Raw genomic sequence first — 19,624 nt, forward strand, 5'->3', positions numbered from 1 at the left:
TTGGTGGAATTGTTCATCTTAATTTCAGCACAGAGACCAGAGACAGGAGCCATGGCAGCAGAACAGAGGACAAGAAGCAGAAACAATACACACACCCATTCCACATACACACTGCCACAACTAAGGAATTACACACCATGAGACAGAGCTCCTTAGGCTTACAGAAACCCAGGCCACATGACTGAGCACTGAAGAGAAGTCCAGCTAATGCTGTTTCGCTCTCTGCGTGTGTAGAGGGATGTTTTAGGGAAAGGAAAGCTTTGAGAAGAGATAGAAGACGATTGGGGCACATTGTCCATGTTGGTCCCAGTCTGGTTCCAACAAACAGATGCTTATACTGTAGATGCCTTTTGGGAAGAGATGGCATGCTGGATCACTTAGTGCTCTAAAATAATGTTCTGTCTTCATGAGAGAAGGGCTGTATTCATTAGGGCATATAATAGCATAACATTTTGCAACAGAAAATGGAAATGAGCATTTCTTATTGGAGAAAATCAGATAGTGCCTCCCTGTTTCAGTCCATTTTCTTATGTTTAATGCTTAAGGAATATGACCTAGGACTAGACTACTTCAGTTTTAGGGCATGAGAATGCACATCAACAGCTGAGGTGCGACCTGCTCATTATTCCTTCCTCCTCCTATCGTTAAACTTAAGTGGTTCCACTTTAATGGGACACAATAGAGATGCTTACACACACACACTATCCTATCTTAAAGATGCACTCCGGGATCTAAAATCATACAAACATTTGACAGTCCATCTTTAAGTACTGTGGCCATGCATAATCTATGATCAGTTAGCCTGAGGATAAAATATATTAGGGAAGAGAAGGAGAATCTCTCTGTTTACTGCAATGCACTGCACTGCAGTGATGGTTAGCCGGCAAAGTGCAACAGAGTCTAAGGAAGCTGTCTACCCGACCCTATAGAAGGGCAATGAAATACTGTAAATCCGACCTAGAGAGGGACGAATACAACGTCTGTTTCTGAAATGGCCCTCAATTCCCTGTTTAGTCCACTACTTTTGACCAGAGTCCTTGGGCCCTGGTCAACTACATAGGGATTAGGGTGCCATATCGGATAGACACAATGGATTCCTCCCTCTCTAGGGAGGACTTATGTAATATCCCTTCTTCCACAAAGGTGTTCCATAATGAGCTGTGTTTCCACAGGGTGGGAGAACGTGTATGGCTTTGACATGACCTGCATCCGTAACGTGGCCATGAAGGAGCCCCTGGTGGACATAGTGGACCCCAAACATGTGGTCACCAACTCTTGCCTGATCAAGGTCAGATATGTCTTCACTTCACGTGTGTGTGTGTGTGTGTGTGTGTGTGTTTGTGTTTGTGTTTGTGTGTGTGTGTGTGTGTGTGTGTGTGTGTGTGTGTGTGTGTGTGTGTGTGTGTGTGTAGTGGCAAGAAAAAGTATGTGAACCCTTTGGAATTACCTGGATTTCTGCATAAATGAGTCCTAAAATTTCATCTGATCTTCATCTTAGTCACATCGATAGACAAACAAAGTGTGCTTAAACTAATAACACACAAACTATTGTATTTTTCTTGTCTATGTTGAATACATCATTTAAACATTCATAGTGTATGTTGGAAAAAGTCTCTTCTGCTGTTGCTCTCCTCTGCTGTCACCCGGCATCCGGCGAACTGTCGTGCAGTCCTGAACAGAACTACAGAGCTCACTCTGCTTCCACCCGGCATCCGGCGAACTGTCGTGCAGTCCTGAACAGAACTACAGAGCTCACTCTGCTGTCACCCGGCATCCGGCGAACTGTCGTGCAGTCCTGAACAGAACTACAGAGCTCACTCTGCTTCCACCCGGCATCCGGCGAACTGTCGTGCAGTCCTGAACAGAACTACAGAGCTCACTCTGCTTCCACCCGGCATCCGGCGAACTGTCGTGCAGTCCTGAACAGAACTACAGAGCTCACTCTGCTTCCACCCGGCATCCGGCGAACTGTCGTGCAGTCCTGAACAGAACTACAGAGCTCACTCTGCTTCCACCCGGCATCCGGCGAACTGTCGTGCAGTCCTGGACAGAACTACAGAGCTCACTCTGCTTCCACCCGGCATCCGGCGAACTGTCGTGCAGTCCTGAACAGAACTACAGAGCTCACTCTGCTTCCACTCGCTCTGGAAGATGTTACCTTGAAGATAGGCTATCCAGTGTAGTCGATGGTTCTCAGTTGTGATGAGAGTAGTAGAATACGTTGGTTTGAAGAGTAGTAGAATGGTCCCACTTAAATGATATTTTCTAGATACTTTACTTAGGACAGCTAAACAGCCATACCAGTGATTGTTCGGGAGTTGACGTTATTGTCTCTACCTCGTGTTGAGATTTCAGAGTTCAAACCATTTTGGACGTGATTTGCAGCTAAAACGTCTCTCTGGTCTGATATGTTCATTCTTAACCCACCGTTTTATGCAGTTAATTCAAAAGTGGCGGTTCGTGAGGCTCAAACGCTCTCTGACCTCACTCAAGGGGTGGTGACTACTCACTTGTACAAAGTTATAGAAACAATTTCCTCTTATAGTTTCTAAGATCACATCCCTCTCTTAAAAAAAACACTTTCATAATTTTTCATATTTCATACACAAGGTAAAGGATGGAGACTTCGTGCATATAGTGTATTTACTTTTCAAGTTACAGTATCTCCTTAATAGCATTTTGAATGACATCACAAAATAACAACCAAAATGACATTATTATTCTTTTGGTCGACTCTGAACATTCCCCAGTATTCGCTTTAAAATGTGTTAGTTTCGGCGGGGAAACAAGGCACATTCCTGTGGGAATTTGGAGAGGGAGAAAGTTTAAAAGTTCTAATCCTTGATTTACATCAGGGTGTGAACTGTCAACCCCCCACCCTCCCCACGAAGGAGAGGGGTCATCCACTGCAAAGCTGATCCGACCCATCCTCACAGGACAGTCATGACACTGTCTATAGACACTATAATATGCATATATACAGTAACAGTCAAACGTTTGGACACATCTACAGTTGAAGTCGGAAGTTTACATACAGATTAGCCAAATACATTTAAACTCAGTTTTCACAATTCCTGACATTTAATCCTCGTAAAAATTCCCTGTCGTAGGTCAGTTAGGAACACCACTTTATTTTAAGAATGTGAAATGTCAGAATAATAGTAGAGAGAATTATTTATTTCAGCTTTTATTTCTTTCATCACATTCCCAGTGGGTCAGAAGTTTACATACACAATTAGTATTTGGTAGCATTGCCTTTAAATTGTTTAACTTGGGTCAAACATTTCAATAGCCTTCCACAAGCTTCCCACAATAAGTTGGGTGAATTTTGGCCCATTCCTCCTGACAGAGCTGGTGCAACTGAGTTAGGTTTGTAGGCCTCCTTGCTCGCACACACTTTTTCAGTTCTGCCTACAAAGTTTCTATAGGATTGAGATCAGGGCTTTGTGGTGGCCACTCCAATACCTTGACTTTGTTGTCCTTAAGCCATTTTGCCACATCTTTGGAATTATTCTTGGGGTCCTTGTCCATTTGAAAGACCCATTTGCTAAGCTTTAACTTCCTGACTGATGTCTTGAGATGTTGCTTCAATATATCCACATAATTTTACTTCCTCATGATGCTATCTATATTGTGAAGTGTACCAGTACCTCCTGCAGCAAAGTACCCCCACAACATGATGCTGCCACCCCCGTGCTTCACGGTTGGGATGGTGTTCTTCAGCTTGCAAGCTTCCCCCTTTTTTCTCCAAACATAACAATGGTCATTATGGCCAAAAAGTTATATTTTTGTTTCATCAGACCATAGGACATTTCTCCAAAAAGTATGACCTTTGTCCCCATGTGCAGTTGCAAACCGTAGTCTAGCTTTTTTATGGCGGTTTGGAGCAGTGGCTTCTTTGTTGCTGGTTTCAGGTTATGTCGATATAGGACTAATTTTACTGTGTATATAGATACTTTTGTACCGGTTTCCTCCAGCATCTTCACAAGGTCCTTTGCTGTTGTTCTGGGATTGATTTGCACTTTTCACACCGAAGTACGTTCATCTCTAGGAGACAGAACGCGTCTCCTTCCTGAGAGGTATGATGGCTGCGTGGTCACATGGTGATTATACTTGCGTGCTATTGTTTGTACAGATGAACGTGGTACCTTCAGGCGTTTAGAAATTGCTCCCAAGGATGAACCAGACTTGTGGAGGTCTACAATGTTTTTTCTGAGGTCTTGGCTGATTTCTTTTGATTTTCCCATGATGTCAAGCAAAGAGGCACTAAGTTTGAAGGTAGGCCTTGAAATACATTCACAGGTACACCTCCAATTGACTCAAATGATGTCAATTAGCCGATCAGAAGCTTCTATAGCATGACATAATTTTCTGGAATTTTCCAAGCTGTTTAAAGGTAGAGTCAACTTAGTGTATCTAAACTTCTGACCCACTGAAATTAAAGACACAGTGAATTATAAGTGAAATAATCTGTGTATTAACAATAGTTGGAAAAATTACTTGTGTCATGCACAAAGTAGATGTCCTAATTGACTTGCCAAAACTATAGCATGTTAACAAGAAATTTGGTTGAAAAACGAGTTTTAATGACTCCAACCTAAGTGTATGTAAACTTCCGAATTCAAATGTACTCATTTAAGGGTTTTTCTTTATTTTTAATATATTCTACATTGTATAATAATAGTGAAGACATCAAAACTATGAAATAACACATATAAAATCATGTAGTAAGCAAAAAAGTGTTTAACTAATCAAAATATATTTGAGATTTGAGATTCTTCAAAGTAGCTACCGTTTGCCTTGATGACAGCTTTGCACATTCTTGGCATTCTCTCAACCAGCTTCATGAGGAATGTTTTTCCAACAGTCTTGAAGGAGTTCCCACATATCCTGAGCACTTGTTGGCTGCTTTTCCTTCGCTCTGCGGTTCAACTCATCTCAAACTATCTCAATTGGGTTGAGGTCGGGTGATTGTGGAGGCCAGGTCATCTGATGCAGCACTCCATCTCTCTCTTTTCTGGACAAATAGCCCTTACACAGCCTCGAGTTGTGTGTTGGGTCACTGTCCTGTTGAAAAACAAATGATAGTCCTACTAAGTGCAAATCAGATGGGATGGCGTATCGCTGCAGTAGCCATGCTGGTAAAGTGTGGCTTGAATTCTAAATAAATCACAGACAGTGTCACCAGCAAAGCACCCCCACACCATCACGTGTCTTCCTCCATGCTTCCTTTTGGGAACCACACATGCGAAGATCATCCGTTCACCTGCTCTGCAGCTCACAAAGACACGGCGGTTGGAACTAAAAAGAACCAAAGAACAGATTTCCAACAGTCTAATGTCCATTGCTTGTATGTTTTGGCCCAAGCAAGTCTCTTCTTCTTATTGGTGTCCTTTAGTAGTGGTTTATTTGCAGCAATTCAACCATGAAGGCCTGATTCACGTAGTCTCCTCTGAACAGTTGATGTTGAGCTGTGTCTATTACTTGAACTCTGTGAAGCATTTATTTGGGCTGCAATCTGAGGTGCAGTTAACTCTAATGAACTTATCCTCTGCCGCAGAAGTAACTCTGAGTCTTCCTTTCCTGTGGGGTCCTCATGAGAGCCAGTTTCACCATAGCTCTTGATGGTTTTTGCGACTGCATTTGAAAAAACGTTCAAGTTTTTTAAATGTTCTGGATTGACTGACCTTCATGTCTTAAAGTAACATTTCTCTTTACTTATTTGAGCTGTTTTTTGTGACTGCACTTGAAGAAAGATTGACTGACCTTTATGTCTTAAAGTAATGATGCACTGTCGCTTATTTGAGCTGTTCTTGTCATAATATGGACTTAGTCATTTACCAAATAGGGCTATCTTCTGCATACCAACCCTACATTGTCACAACACACCAGATTGGCTGAAACGCATTATGAAGGAAAGAAATTCCACAAATGAACTTTTAACAAGACACACATGTTAATCTGCACATCTGCACATCTACCATTCCAGTGTTTAAATTGCTATATTGTAATTACTTCGCCACCATGACCTATTTATTGCCTTAACTCCCTTATCTTACCTCATTTACACTCACTGTATATAGACTTTTTGTTTTCTTTTGTTCTACTGTATTATTGACTATGTTTTGTTTATTCCATGTGTAACTCTGTGTTGTTGTATGTGTCGAATTGCTATGCTTTATCTTGGCCAGGTCGCAGTTGCAAATGAGAACATCTCAACTAGCCTACCTGGTTAAATAAAGGTGAAATAAAAACATGTTAAAAAAAAATGAAATGCATTCCAGGTGACTACCTAATGAAGCAGGTTGAGAGAATGCCAGGAGTGTGCAAAGCTGTCATCAAGGCAAAGGGTGGCTACTTAAAGAATCTCAAATATAAACTAATTTGGCTTTGTTGAACACTTTTTTGGTTACTACACGATTCCATATGTGTTTTTTCATAGTTTTGATGTCCTCACTATTATTCTACAATGTAGAAAATAGTAAAAATAAAAACCCCTTGAATGAGTAGGTGTGTTCAAACATTTGACTGGAATTGTATTTATATTCCGGACTGACATGGTTTGTTCTGATATTTTTGTATATGTGTGTATTGTTAGATATTACTGCACTGTTGGAGCTCGCAACATAAGCATTTCACTGCACCTGCGATAACGTCTACAAAATCTGTGTACCCGACAAATAAAATGTGATTTGATTTGTATATGTGGGTAAGATTTGTTGAGGCCCTGCAGTGTTAAAGCCTACAGTTTAATCAGAAAGCACTGACTCAGCGTTGTCTCTGGGCTCATGCAGAGTGGGATTTACATAACCAGTGTTACTGTTATTTTTATAATGGGCCACCAGCTGAGATCTACCCCTCAGAATAAATAAAAAAACATGACTTTAAAAACATAAGCTCATTCAACATTAACCTATTAAAAAACATTCTGTATCAATGAAGTTTGTGCAGTAGGCTATAGGCTGAATACATTATAATTGTATATTGGCTACACTTGAATTGCCCTGCCAATGTTATTAACCTCACACCATTTTAAAAGTATATTTCAATACGTGATGTACTGGTAATAGATCATTTGTTGTATTACTTCTTGTATTTTTTTTAATTTTTCTGGTGACTGATGGTGCCTATATGTGATGGTCAGTCTCAGCGGATGGAAAGTGGGAGCGAGATGGAGTGTGTGTGAGAGTGAGAAGACCCTTAAATTGAAATTGAAAGAGAGCAGCTGATAGGCTGCCTCTCACCGTCCCTCAGCTCTTCATCCTTCCTCTGACTGACCACAAAACTGACACCGGCGAAGTTCGAGGAACACTTTATTTTTGACTCATGCACAAATTCATGTTGTTACTCGTATGACCAGGGAACGTGAAATCCTCCTCGATATTGGAAAGACACATGTCGCTAATAACAACGCAAGTCTATCGATACACTTTGTAACGCGAGTGGATGGGGAGCGCGTTTTATATCTTATAAAAGTGTTGAATAAAGTGACAGTGTTGTATTCAATCTTAAACATGAAGTCAATCATAAAAACAGCAGATATTGCTGTACTCGTTGACAGTCTCTCTCTAGTTATGGTTTTTAATGTTTCGAAATCAAATCTCACACGTTAGAGTCGACTATCACCTTCGCTGTGGGCTCGTGGAAGCTGCAGACAAAGTGATTTGATCTCATTGGTCAGCCGTAGACTATTTGCACTTGATTTGCTCTCCGGGCCGCCGGGTATGCGGAGTTTGTACCTTCAGACATGAAATGGTTGAAAATGGGAACACTTCGAGTACCTGGCTCGCAGGGCAGCTGAATCAAGTACAAATAAAATAAAACATGGTTTTTGTTTGGTGATTGACTGACTAGGAAAGCAAAGGAGATCGCGATCGAACGGTTGGTGATCACTGGGTTAAAGGGACAGTAAACAATCCACATACCAATCACAATTCAGAGTTCTATGACCTCAGCTGTAACTAGACAATATGTCACCGTAACGTGATCCTTCACATGCTGGCCATCCTTCACTACTAGGTACAGGGATTGTTCCATGCATGATGCTATGCATCTATTCCCATGTCTAGACCGCTAATTGTGTAGTTTGTCCGAGGTGCCCTTCTTATCTCGTTTATTGATTGGATTGTTCTGCCCTTTTCTCAGTTCAGATGTTACATAACTAAAATGTGTTTATATTGAACTAAAGCCATTAGATTGTAATAAGAGGAAGCAGGGAAATAATCTTTGAAACAGTCAGTGTTTTATATTCAAGATTTTGACACTGGTGCCTTATTTGTCCTTCGCGCCTGTAAACTGAAACCCCTTTGAAAAGAACAACCCACTCACAAGCTGTTGCATGTCTTCTAAATGGATTACAGGATGAATAGTGTCATTAATCTTGTACACAGACAGTGTGCAAAAAGGAGCTTAGGCTGTTAAAAAGATGAAATGAGTGCCTCATGTTCAGAACTTTACCTTTACTGTGAGTGAGATAGAAAGAGCTGAATTGAATTGTTGTCCTGCACTAAGCTGGGATTTGTTGGCGAAAAATAGCAGGGGAGCTTGACTTTGTATTGCGCACTTTTGTTGTTTGTTTGTTTACTGCTGATCGCGCGATACATAAAAGTTATTTTTCCACTGCAACTATGTGGGTCTCACCAGAACAGAGAGCTGTGTTCCACTACCATATGCTCTCCTCTCTCTCCTCTCTCCCACTGCAGAATCACGAGGCATCAGATACCCTGTTCAACTATGTGGGTCTCACCAGAACAGAGAGCTGTGTTCCACTACCATATGCTCTCCTCTCTCTCCTCTCTCCCACTGCAGAATCACCAGGCATCAGATACCCTGTTCAACTATGTGGGTCTCACCAGAACAGAGAGCTGTGTTCCACTACCATATGCTCTCCTCTCTCTCCTCTCTCCCACTGCAGAATCACGAGGCATCAGATACCCTGTTCAACTATGTGGGTCTCACCAGAACAGAGAGCTGTGTTCCACTACCATATGCTCTCCTCTCTCTCCTCTCTCCCACTGCAGAATCACCAGGCATCAGATACCCTGTTCAACTATGTGGGTCTCACCAGAACAGAGAGCTGTGTTCCACTACCATATGCTCTCCTCTCTCTCCTCTCTCCCACTGCAGAATCACCAGGCATCAGATACCCTGTTCAACTATGTCTCACCAGAACAGAGAGCTGGTCTCACCAGAACAGAGAGCTGTGTTCAGGCACTACCCCATATGCTCTCCACTCTCTCTCTCTCTCCCACTGCAGAATCAGCTGTGAGGCATCAGATACCCTGTTCAACTATGTGGGTCTCACCAGAACAGAGAGCTGTGTTCCACTACCAATTGCTCTCCTCTCTCTCCTCTCTCCCACTGCAGAATCACGAGGCATCAGATACCCTGTTCAACTATGTGGGTCTCACCAGAACAGAGAGCTGTGTTCCACTACCATATGCTCTCCTCTCTCTCCTCTCTCCCACTGCAGAATCACCAGGCATCAGATACCCTGTTCAACTATGTGGGTCTCACCAGAACAGAGAGCTGTGTTCCACTACCATATGCTCTCCTCTCTCTCCTCTCTCCCACTGCAGAATCACGAGGCATCAGATACCCTGTTCAACTATGTGGGTCTCACCAGAACAGAGAGCTGTGTTCCACTACCATATGCTCTCCTCTCCTCTCTCCCACTGCAGAATCACGAGGCATCAGATACCCTGTTCAAATATGGGATATGAACCAGGGAGGTCTATAAAGGAGCAGGACACCAGTACAACAGTGCCCTGACAATAGTTACTGCCTTGGTTCTCCAGCCAAATGACCCCATCTTCTCCTCGTTCTCCCCCCTATAGTGGGGTTTCCTTGGCTGGTCCCTCTGGGGGGAGGGGGTACTGGGGTTTGGTTTCAGCTGCGTGAACCTTGAACCCAAAGGGAGAGGTTGGAGCAGAGTAGCAGAAAGCAGAGGCTTCATCCTTGACAGAGAGAATAAGGGACTCTGGGATAATACAGGACACAGTGCTCAGAGGCACCGCCACATAGATCATATGACACGCATATAAGACCTGCACCTGGACACACTCACACCTCTCATCTCCTTACAATACTTACTGTAAGACTTGACCAGCCTCCCATGGCACACTGCTAAATGGCCACCCACAGAGGAAGAGTTAGGCCTACAGATGTAGAATCTTAATTTGACCTGTATTTTCGCAGCAAAACAAATCCTGCAGCAACATAATTTTGCTTGATCAGTGGTTAGGCTATTAGCTGGTCCAAATGAGGGTACATGAAAAGTGGAAGACTGTTAATATAACTGTGTGTTTAGTACGGGTTTTCAGTGAATTTATGTAAGTTTATGTAAATTCTCAGCAACAAAAGAGTGATAAAAATATAATCCTACATCTGTACATGTACAATGGAGAAACCACTGTGCGTGCTGGCAGTGAATGGTGTGAATAGAACCCCAATCACTATGGATTCTGTATGTGATTAGCATTAAAAATGCTAGATGTAGATGTAACAGAACAGTGTGGTTATTCTCTCTCTTCAACAGGAGGTGGACATCTACACAGTGAAGACTGAGGACTTGTCCTTCACTTCAGCATTCTGCCTTCAGATCCAGAGGAACGACTACATCCATGCCCTGGTCACCTACTTCAACGTTGAGTTCACCAAGTGTCACAAGAAAACTGGCTTCTCCACCGGTACGTCCTCAACTCTCTCTCTCTCTCTCTCTCAACTCTCTCTCTCTCTCTCTCAACTCTCTCTCTCTCTCTCTCTCTCTCTCTCTCTGTCAACTCTCTCTCTCTCTCAACTCTCTCTCCCCCCCCCCCCCCCACAGGCTTATATAATATATTAGGAACTGGGTGCTTCGATCCCTGAACGCTGATTGGTTGAAAGCCGTGGTATATCAGACCGTATACCATGGGTATGACCATTTTTTTTTTAATGCTCTAATTACGTTGGTAACCAGTTTATAATAGCAATAAGGCACCTCAGGGGTTTGTGCTATATGGCCAATATACTACGGCTAAGGGCTGTATCCAGGCACTCCGTGTTGCATCGTACATAAGAACAGCCCTTAGCCGTGGTATATTGGCCATATACCACAAACCCCTGAGGTGCCTTATTGCTTAAGTATACTATGGTATAAATACTATAGTATTTACTGTACTGCTTTTGCTGATTTTACTGTAGTATTCATTGTAGTGTTTTTGCAGACTAGAGTCAGCAAAAACACTACAGTGAATACTGTATTTTTACTGTAGTATACTGTATTTTTTTTACAGTTAACTATAGTAGAAATACTATAGTAAAAGTACTGTAGTAAATACTATAGTAATTAATGTAGTGTTGTTGTGGATTATAGTATACTGTAGTATTTACTGTAGAGTTTTTGTTTAATTATCTTTGACATAGAAGTGGAGTCTTTCTCCTTGAGGAAATGTACTGGAGAAATACTAAAATACAAATTGTTCACAACTTGTAGGTAGGTAATTCTGGGGTCTGAATGGATAGTTCAGCACTCCACTATTTTCTATAACCTGTATGGAACACAATATGATCTATACTTGGCATGTATGTTTCTCACTTATGGGTGGCACAAATTGAGATATGGGGAAGGGCAATGGGCAGGGTACTGTATATGCAAATTAAATACTGAAGTATTTACAATAGTTAAACTGTAGTGTTTTTGCGGACTGTTGTATTTTTGTGGACATTACTGTAGTATTTACAGTAATGTATATACAGTAGTATTTACAGTGTTTTTTTGTGTGAATAATGCTGTAGTTTTTACTATAGTATTCTACAACATTCTATAGTAAATACTATACATGATCAAGGGATACTACAGTGTGTAGTGCATTATTCTACAGTATACAATAGAATTCTATAGTAAGTATTGTAGTATTCTTTTCATGTGGGAGGCCAAGCTCCCTGGCATCCAGGACCTATATACTAGGCGGTGCCAGAGGAAAGCCCCAAAAATGGTCAAAGACTCCAGTCGCCCAAGTCATAGACTATTCTCTCTGCTACCGCATGGCACGCGGTACCAGAGTGCCAAATCAAGGACCAAAAGGCTCCTTAACAGCTTTTACCCCCAAATCAAATCAAATGTATTTATATAGCCCTTCGTACATCAGCTGATATCTCAAAGTGCTGTACAGAAACCCCAAACAGCAAGCAATGCAGGTGTAGAAGCACGGTGGCTAGGAAAAACTAGAGGAACCAGGCTATGAGGGGTGGCCAGTCCTCTTCTGGCTGTGTCTGGTGAAGATTATAACAGAACATGGCCAAGATGTTCAAATGTTCATAAATGACCAGCATGGTCAAATTATAATAGGTCTGGGACAGGTAGCACGTTCGGTGAACAGGTCAGGATTCCATAGCCGCAGGCAGAACAGTTGAAAGCACGGCCAGGTGGACTGGGGACAGCAAGGAGTCAGCTGACTGCTGAACAAGGAGTCATAAGACTGTTGAACAATTAATCAAATGGCCACCCAGACTATTACATTGACCCCCCCTTTGTTTTTACACTACTGATACTCGCTGTTTATTATCTATGCATAGTTACTTCACCCCTACCTACATGTAAAAATTACCTCGACTAACCTGTACCTCCGGACATTGACTCGGTACCCCGTGTATATAACCTCGTTATTGTTATTTTGTTGTGTTATTTTTTTATAATTTTTTACTTTAGTTTATTTGGTCAATATTTTCTCAACTCTTTCTTGAACTGCACTGTTGGTTAAGGGCTTGTAAGTAAGCATTTCACAGTAAGGTCTACTACACCTGTTGTATTCGGCGCACGTGACAAATAAAGTTTGATTTGTTTTGATTCATTAGCACTCTTTGTACTCTAGTACTAGCATCTCTCCAGTTCACTGTGTTGTTATCAGACCAGCTCCTGACAGACCCAGGGTTTCATCCTTTTAATTGGCAGCAGCAGATTACAGGCTAGGAGAGTCCTGTTGCTCCCTGCCCACCATCCTGCCATCCTCCCTGTGGGTCCCATCCCAATCTGTATTCACAGACAAAGACCATCCTTTAATGAGCTCTTTGATGAGTCAGAAAGGCCTGGAGTACAACAGCAAACACTGATACCACTGGAAATTAGAAGACCTTTGAGTCCCCAGTTGATTTGCATGATCCAGAGAAGTTGTGTGATGAGCTCAGTTCATTCGGCAAGAATCGTGTTTGGGTTTGTCAGTGAGCAACCTCTAGTGGTGGTATGACATAATCACTCCTCTGTGATTATATGCATAATGTCTACAGTAGTTCGCCTTCATCAGAGTTTGTGATGCAAATAGAAGACTTTAAACTGTGATTTTCTGTGGCTTGCATTATGCAGAGGCAGTGGCTAGATGACCATGTGTTGTTACTCTTAAAAGTGGACAATGTCTTACTTTTGACCTCCAATCATATACAGCTCTTCCAGCTCTTCTTATATTGATTTGAGCCTGTCCATCAAACCAAATCCCCTGAGCCAATGCTAAACCTGGCTAGCCTCACTCAACCTCTGATACACATCTAAATGCGCACATGGAGGCCTAAGTCCTCTATGGCCATTGATTTCCTATATTCTCCTGTAGGACAGGTATTTCTAGTTTCAAGTTTATTCGCCACATGCACAGGATACAGCAGGTGTAAAACAGTACAGTCAAATTCTTACTTGAGAGATCTTTCCCAACATTGCAGTGTTTATATAGATAATAGAACAACACAAGAAGTACGATATATATTGAAGAAACACGAGAATGCAAATATATACAGGTATCTTATTCAATGTACAGGGGTACTGGAGTGGTTGAGGTGGGTTTATACTGTACATAAAACGTGACTGGTAGTAGGATATACTATACATGTAAACATGGATGAAAAGTGACTGGTAGTAGGATATACTATACATGTAAACATGGATGAAAAGTGACTGGTAGTAGGATATACTATACATGTAAACATGGATGAAAAGTGACTGGTAGTAGGATATACTATACATGTAAACATGGATGAATAGTGACTGGTAGTAGGATATACTATACATGTAAACATGGATGAAAAGTGACTGGTAGTAGGATATACTATACATGTAAACATGGATGAAAAGTGACTGGTAGTAGGATATACTATACATGTAAACATGGATGAAAAGTGACTGGTAGTAGGATATACTATACATGTAAACATGGATGAAAAGTGACTGGTAGTAGGATATACTATACATGTAAACATGGATGAATAGTGACTGGTAGTAGGAATATACTGTATAAATACTTATGGTAATACACTAATGGTAATATATACAGCACATGGAAAAAGAGCACACAGAGAAACTCGGACATATGCTGTTGGAAAATATCACCCATTGATCCATCATAACAAACACAGCCTTATCTATTCCGTTCAGGTTCCCACTGAGAACAGCTTTCATAATCTGTGTGTTTATGCAGCATGATCAGCAACTCAATTCATCCATGAGCCCTCAAACGGCATGCCTTTAAAGTCTGAGGTACAAAGTTATCCCAGGACAGCCGGCTGAAATTCGATTAAAGTTGTATTGACCTTTGAGCTTAACAGCGCAGGCACAGGTGGGCGCACGTTGTTTTGGGCGGGGGTATTGGCTATCAGCAGTATGCAGCTGGAGTGAAGCTGAGACACACAAATACAAACACACGCATGTGCGCATATCGTTTATAGACCCATACAAACACACATGTCCAGTCAGGTTCAAAATGATTGGCACCGTTGATAAAGTTGAGCAAAAAAATATTACAAATAGTTAGCTATATTGTAGGCTCCAACATGTTTTATTATTATATTATTTTAGAATACAATTGATCAGAGAAAGAGATTTTGTTTAACAAGTCATATTTTATTTTCTCAAAAAGATAGGGGTCAAAATGATTGGCACCCCTGTTTTCAATGCATTCCAATACCTCACCTTGCGAGGATAACAGCACTGAGGCATTTTCTAAAATGTTTTATGAGGAGAACACATTGGGAGGGATCTTAGACCATTCCTCCATACAGAATCTTTCCAGATCCTTGATATCCTTTGTCTGCTCTGATATCCTGATTTGAACCAGAATTTTAGCATGACCGATCCTCAGTGCTGTATCTACGCTTGTAAATAGCATGATGATCATATAGTGAATCACGTATATTCACAGTCAGAACCATGGGTAACATTTTTTCAGAACCAAGAGATTAAAAAAAATAAAAAATAAAAACTTTGTCTAATGTTACAAAAGTTGTGTCTTCATGACTAATAAGTGCATCAGAGGTCCAATGTCAAAGGTGAAAAGTTACATTTGTTAGTTTTTGTTGGGGGGCAAAACTTTGGCTAATGATTGTTTTGGTTTTAAGGGTCAGGGGTCATGTCCACTCTAAGAGCCAAATGAACAGCACACTTCACTTGAGTTTCTGAACAAATCTCCCATTGACAATAATGCATTATTTATGTGAAAATATGAATTAAACATACAGATCTGAAGTTCAGATTTGGCCCTAACTGCATGCCTGTCTTCCTACAGCCCCTGATGCTCCGTTCACACACTGGAAACAGACAGTCTTCTACCTGGAGGACTACCTGACCGTAAAGAGGGGCGAGGAGATCATTGGCAGTATTAACATGAAGCCCAACGAGAAGAACATAGTGAGTGTTCTGGAATCTATGACCAGTAAAAAGTCATTCAATTTGAGACACTTGTAGGGGCGGTTTCCAGTCTTGGACTAAAAAACAAGGTTCAATGGAGAATCTGCATTGAAAATGCTTTGTAGTGCAGGAATAGTGTTAATAGTGTTCGGGAAACTGCCCCATCTAGGGACCAGAGTCCTGGGGCCTCATTTATCAACCGTGCATACATTTCATACTAAATTCTGGCATATATGAGCATTACATCCCCGACCTAGAAATTGCCCTCTATTTACCTTTTATGGTAGCAGAAACGTCATCATTTACTGTATGATTTGAAAATGTTGGAAATGTGCCATGACCGTTTCTAAAAGAAACACAACGGCAAATTTGATGACATTTCTGTAGAGGTGTGAATAGAACATTTTAATATTTTGCAGTGACTTAGTCAAACGAAAAATGCATGCTCCCAATAGCAAGTGCCAAACACTGGCCGCACATTCTGCAAGATTGATTGTCTATTCGACCGATTGTAAAGTAAATGCTACAGCCCACACTTCTATGCAAAATAAAAATTGTTCTTCAATAACTTGTTGATCAATAGATGATTGTATTTCTCCTGCCATGGTATAGGCTTTGAGATGAAATAGGCTGATTTCACGCTCCTATCGCACACCAATACTGTAGCCTACCCATACTGTCAAATAGTTTAAATAGGGTATCAGTCTATTTACTTTCAAGCATGCTTGGCTGTTGAATGAGTGAAGGATGAATGGTAGCCTAATATGTGTTGTGTAGCGAGAATAAACAAGTCATGTCAGAAAAGGAGATGTCCTGCAATGTGATTATGATTGAGGCCTATTTAATAAAATATGAAGAAACATACGGCTACCTACATGCTGCTGTGTGATCTCCTTACCAACGGCAAATGCATCATTACGTTTGAATGTTTTTATTAGCCTAGCAGTGTGCATAAAACACAATTCCCCCCAATACAGTTGTCCAACCATTAGAAGTTATGTGTACGCATGGTCTGAGCTGTGCGTGGAGATGCACACTTTTCCCATCAAGTTCAAAATGTATAAATGCCAACCTTTGTGGGAAGACTGGCGCATGCAAGGTTGAGTTTATTTTGTGCACACGCACCTTTGATAAATGAGGCCCCTGGCCCCTACCTACTGTATGATAACTACAGACACAGGTAGAGGTCATACATACATTTGTACTTGTCTAACAAAATAAAGTCATGAGGTCAAATCAAGTCATTTCAGGCAGGCGAGGCATTTAAACCAACATTATATGGCTAGAAAGAAACCCAATTCCACTACTACCTCTCCACAATAGACTGCTTGTTTGAACTTCAATCATCATCTTTTTGATAGAGGTCAAAGGAGAGAGAGCACTAATCACTCCCAGACCAAACAGCAGATGAGGATAGCAACAGCATCAGTGCCCCACTCCTGATTGAACACTCAGATTTCTCTCTCTTTTATTCCCCTGGTGAATTACCTCTCTCTCTCTCTCTCTCTCTCTCTCTCTCTCTCTCACAGCGCGACTTGGACTTCACCTTTGAGCTGGATTTCAAAGGACAGATATGCGAGGCAGCCATCTCCCACGACTACAAGATGCGCTAGCTAGGTGTCCAATAGGGAGAAGCCGGCGCGCTGCAGCCCCACAAATACACAGAGGGAAAGAAGAGGCACTCCTCTCGACAACAGACAATAATGAGGATGGGATGGAGGGAGGAGAGGGAGTGCATTGGAGGGATCAGAGAGGGTGGGATGGAGGGAGGAGAGAAGTTCAGATAGAGGTAGGAGATGAAGGGATGAGAGAGGGTGGGATGCAGGAATCAGAGAGGAGATAGAGAGAATAGATGAAGGGATGAGAGAGGATGGATGGAGAGAAATGGAGGGATAGGCTAGATCAGAGGATGATGATGAGAGAAGCTCATCAGCGCAGGGCTGACACTCCAAGCAATATCAACATGCTCACATTGACACCTCTAACTGGCACGTTACTGTTAGGCCAACTGTTCAGAGGACAACTTTGAATGTAACACCTTATGAATTCAAGAATGTTCTAGTCATTATGAATGTTATTGATTGATCTATACTGTATGTGAGAGGTGGCAACCAATGTTATCTTCTACAGCAAGTTTGGAGCCCATATGATCAATTACTGTATTTTTCAATTTGAGCACATCTGGGACATCATGTCTCGCTCCATCCACCAACGCCACATTGCACCACAGACTGTCCAGGAGTTGGCGGATGGAGCGAGACATGATGTCCCAGATGTGCTCAATTAGATTCAGGTCTGGGGAACGGGCAGGCCAGTCCATAGCATCAATGCCTTCCTCTTGCAGGAACTGCTGACACACTCCAGCCACATGAGGTCTAGCATTGTCTTGCATTAGGAGGAACCCAGGGCCAACTGCACCAGCATATGGTCTCACAAGGGGTTTGAGGATCTCATCTCGGTACCTAATGGCAGTCAGGCTACCTCTGGCGAGCACATGGAGGGATGTGCGGCCCCCCAAAGAAATGCCACCCCACACCATGACTGACCCACCAACAAACCGGTCATGCTGGAGGAATGTTGCAGGCAGCAGAACGTTCTCCACGGCGTCTCCAGACTCTGTCACGTCTGTCACGTGCTCAGTGTGAACCTGCTTTCATCTGTGAAGAGCAGAGGGCGCCAGTGGCGATTTGCCAATCTTGGTGTTCTCTGGCAAATGCCAAACGTCCTGCACGGTGTTGGGCTGTAAGCACAACCCCCACCTGTGGACGTCGGGCCCTCATACCACCCTCATGGAGTCTGTTTCTGACCGTTTGAGCAGACACATGCACATTTGTGGCCTGCTGGAGGTCATTTTGCAGGGCTCTGGCAGTGCTCCTCCTGCTCCTCCTTGCACAAAGGCGGAGGTAGCGGTCCTGCTGCTGGGTTGTTGCCCTCCTATGGCCTCCTGATGTACTTGCCTGTCTCCTGGTAGAGCCTCCATGCTCTGGACACTACACTGACAGACACAGCAAACCTTCTTGCCACAGCTCGCATTGATGTCCCATCCTGGATGAGCTGCACTACCTGAGCCACTTGTGTGGGTTGTAGACTCAGTCTCATGCTACCACTAGAGTGAAAGCACCGCCAGCATTCAAAAGTGACCGAAACATCAGCCAGGAAGCATAGGAACTGAGAAGTGGTCTGTGGTCACCACCTGCAGAACCACTCCATTATTGAGGGTGTCTTGCTAATTGCCTATAATTTCCACCTGTTGTCTATTCCATTTGCACAACAGCATGTGAAATTTATTGTAAATCAGTGTTGCTTCCTAAGTGGACAGTTTGATTTCACAGAAGTGTGATTGACTTGGAGTTGCATTGTGTTGTTTAAGTGTTCCCTTTAATTTTTTGAGCAGTGTATATAAAATGTGTATTTGCAGTCAGGCGAAGTACTGTAGCTTTTCAGGTAGGTGCAAAATAACAGTATGAGAGCTCACATTTGCGCAGCTTGCACTCCAAAGTGGTGGTCTGTGGTTTCTGTTAGAGCTGTGATGTCAACATTGTAATCAGTATAGACCGGGGCCTTTGTCTAGATGCCTGCAAAAGCTCCTGGCTACAAAGCCTACATCTCTAGTGCTGTAATTTATCATACTATAGATAATTAGGTAATCACAATTTTCAACAATAACCATGATCTCTTAAGTCCTGTAAAATGGTTGATGTGGAGACACTGAAGCCACACCAGGGGAAGATCTTCATTCCATAATTCTCATGTCTTCTTGCCTCGCCTCCTCAAAACCCATTGGATGAGAAAGCCAGAGGTCCCGTCCCTCTGACCAGCTCCACTGGGTTTTGAGATGCAGACGAGGAGAGAGGACACAAGGATTATGCAATTGAGATCGCTCCCAGCATTCAGTGGGTGGGGCCTCACATCGTTACCATTTTTTCCTCTGGCTCCACTGATCTCAGCTCTGCGACTGGCCTGTCCTCAGAGCCTCACAGC

The 19,624-nt window shown here is 42.4% G+C and overlaps 1 protein-coding gene across 3 annotated transcripts in view; it reads left to right on the forward strand.

Annotated features, from left to right (window-relative positions):
* The window catches only part of LOC115109584 (protein arginine N-methyltransferase 8-B), a 37,373-nt gene extending 19,942 nt beyond the window's left edge, over nt 1–17,431 (forward strand). For all 3 annotated transcript variants that reach the window (XM_065009971.1, XM_029634648.2, XM_065009970.1), the window contains exons 7-10: nt 1,173–1,288; nt 10,538–10,688; nt 15,522–15,643; nt 17,173–17,431. In XM_065009971.1, the coding sequence (XP_064866043.1) occupies nt 1,173–1,288; nt 10,538–10,688; nt 15,522–15,643; nt 17,173–17,256 (473 nt within the window). In that variant the 3' untranslated portion in view covers nt 17,257–17,431. The remainder of the gene's footprint in view (nt 1–1,172; nt 1,289–10,537; nt 10,689–15,521; nt 15,644–17,172) is intronic.
* The last annotated feature ends 2,193 nt before the right edge of the window (nt 17,432–19,624 follow it).

Source organism: Oncorhynchus nerka, linkage group LG25 (assembly GCF_034236695.1).
Source record: "Oncorhynchus nerka isolate Pitt River linkage group LG25, Oner_Uvic_2.0, whole genome shotgun sequence".
In the NCBI taxonomy this organism is placed as follows: domain Eukaryota; kingdom Metazoa; phylum Chordata; class Actinopteri; order Salmoniformes; family Salmonidae; genus Oncorhynchus; species Oncorhynchus nerka.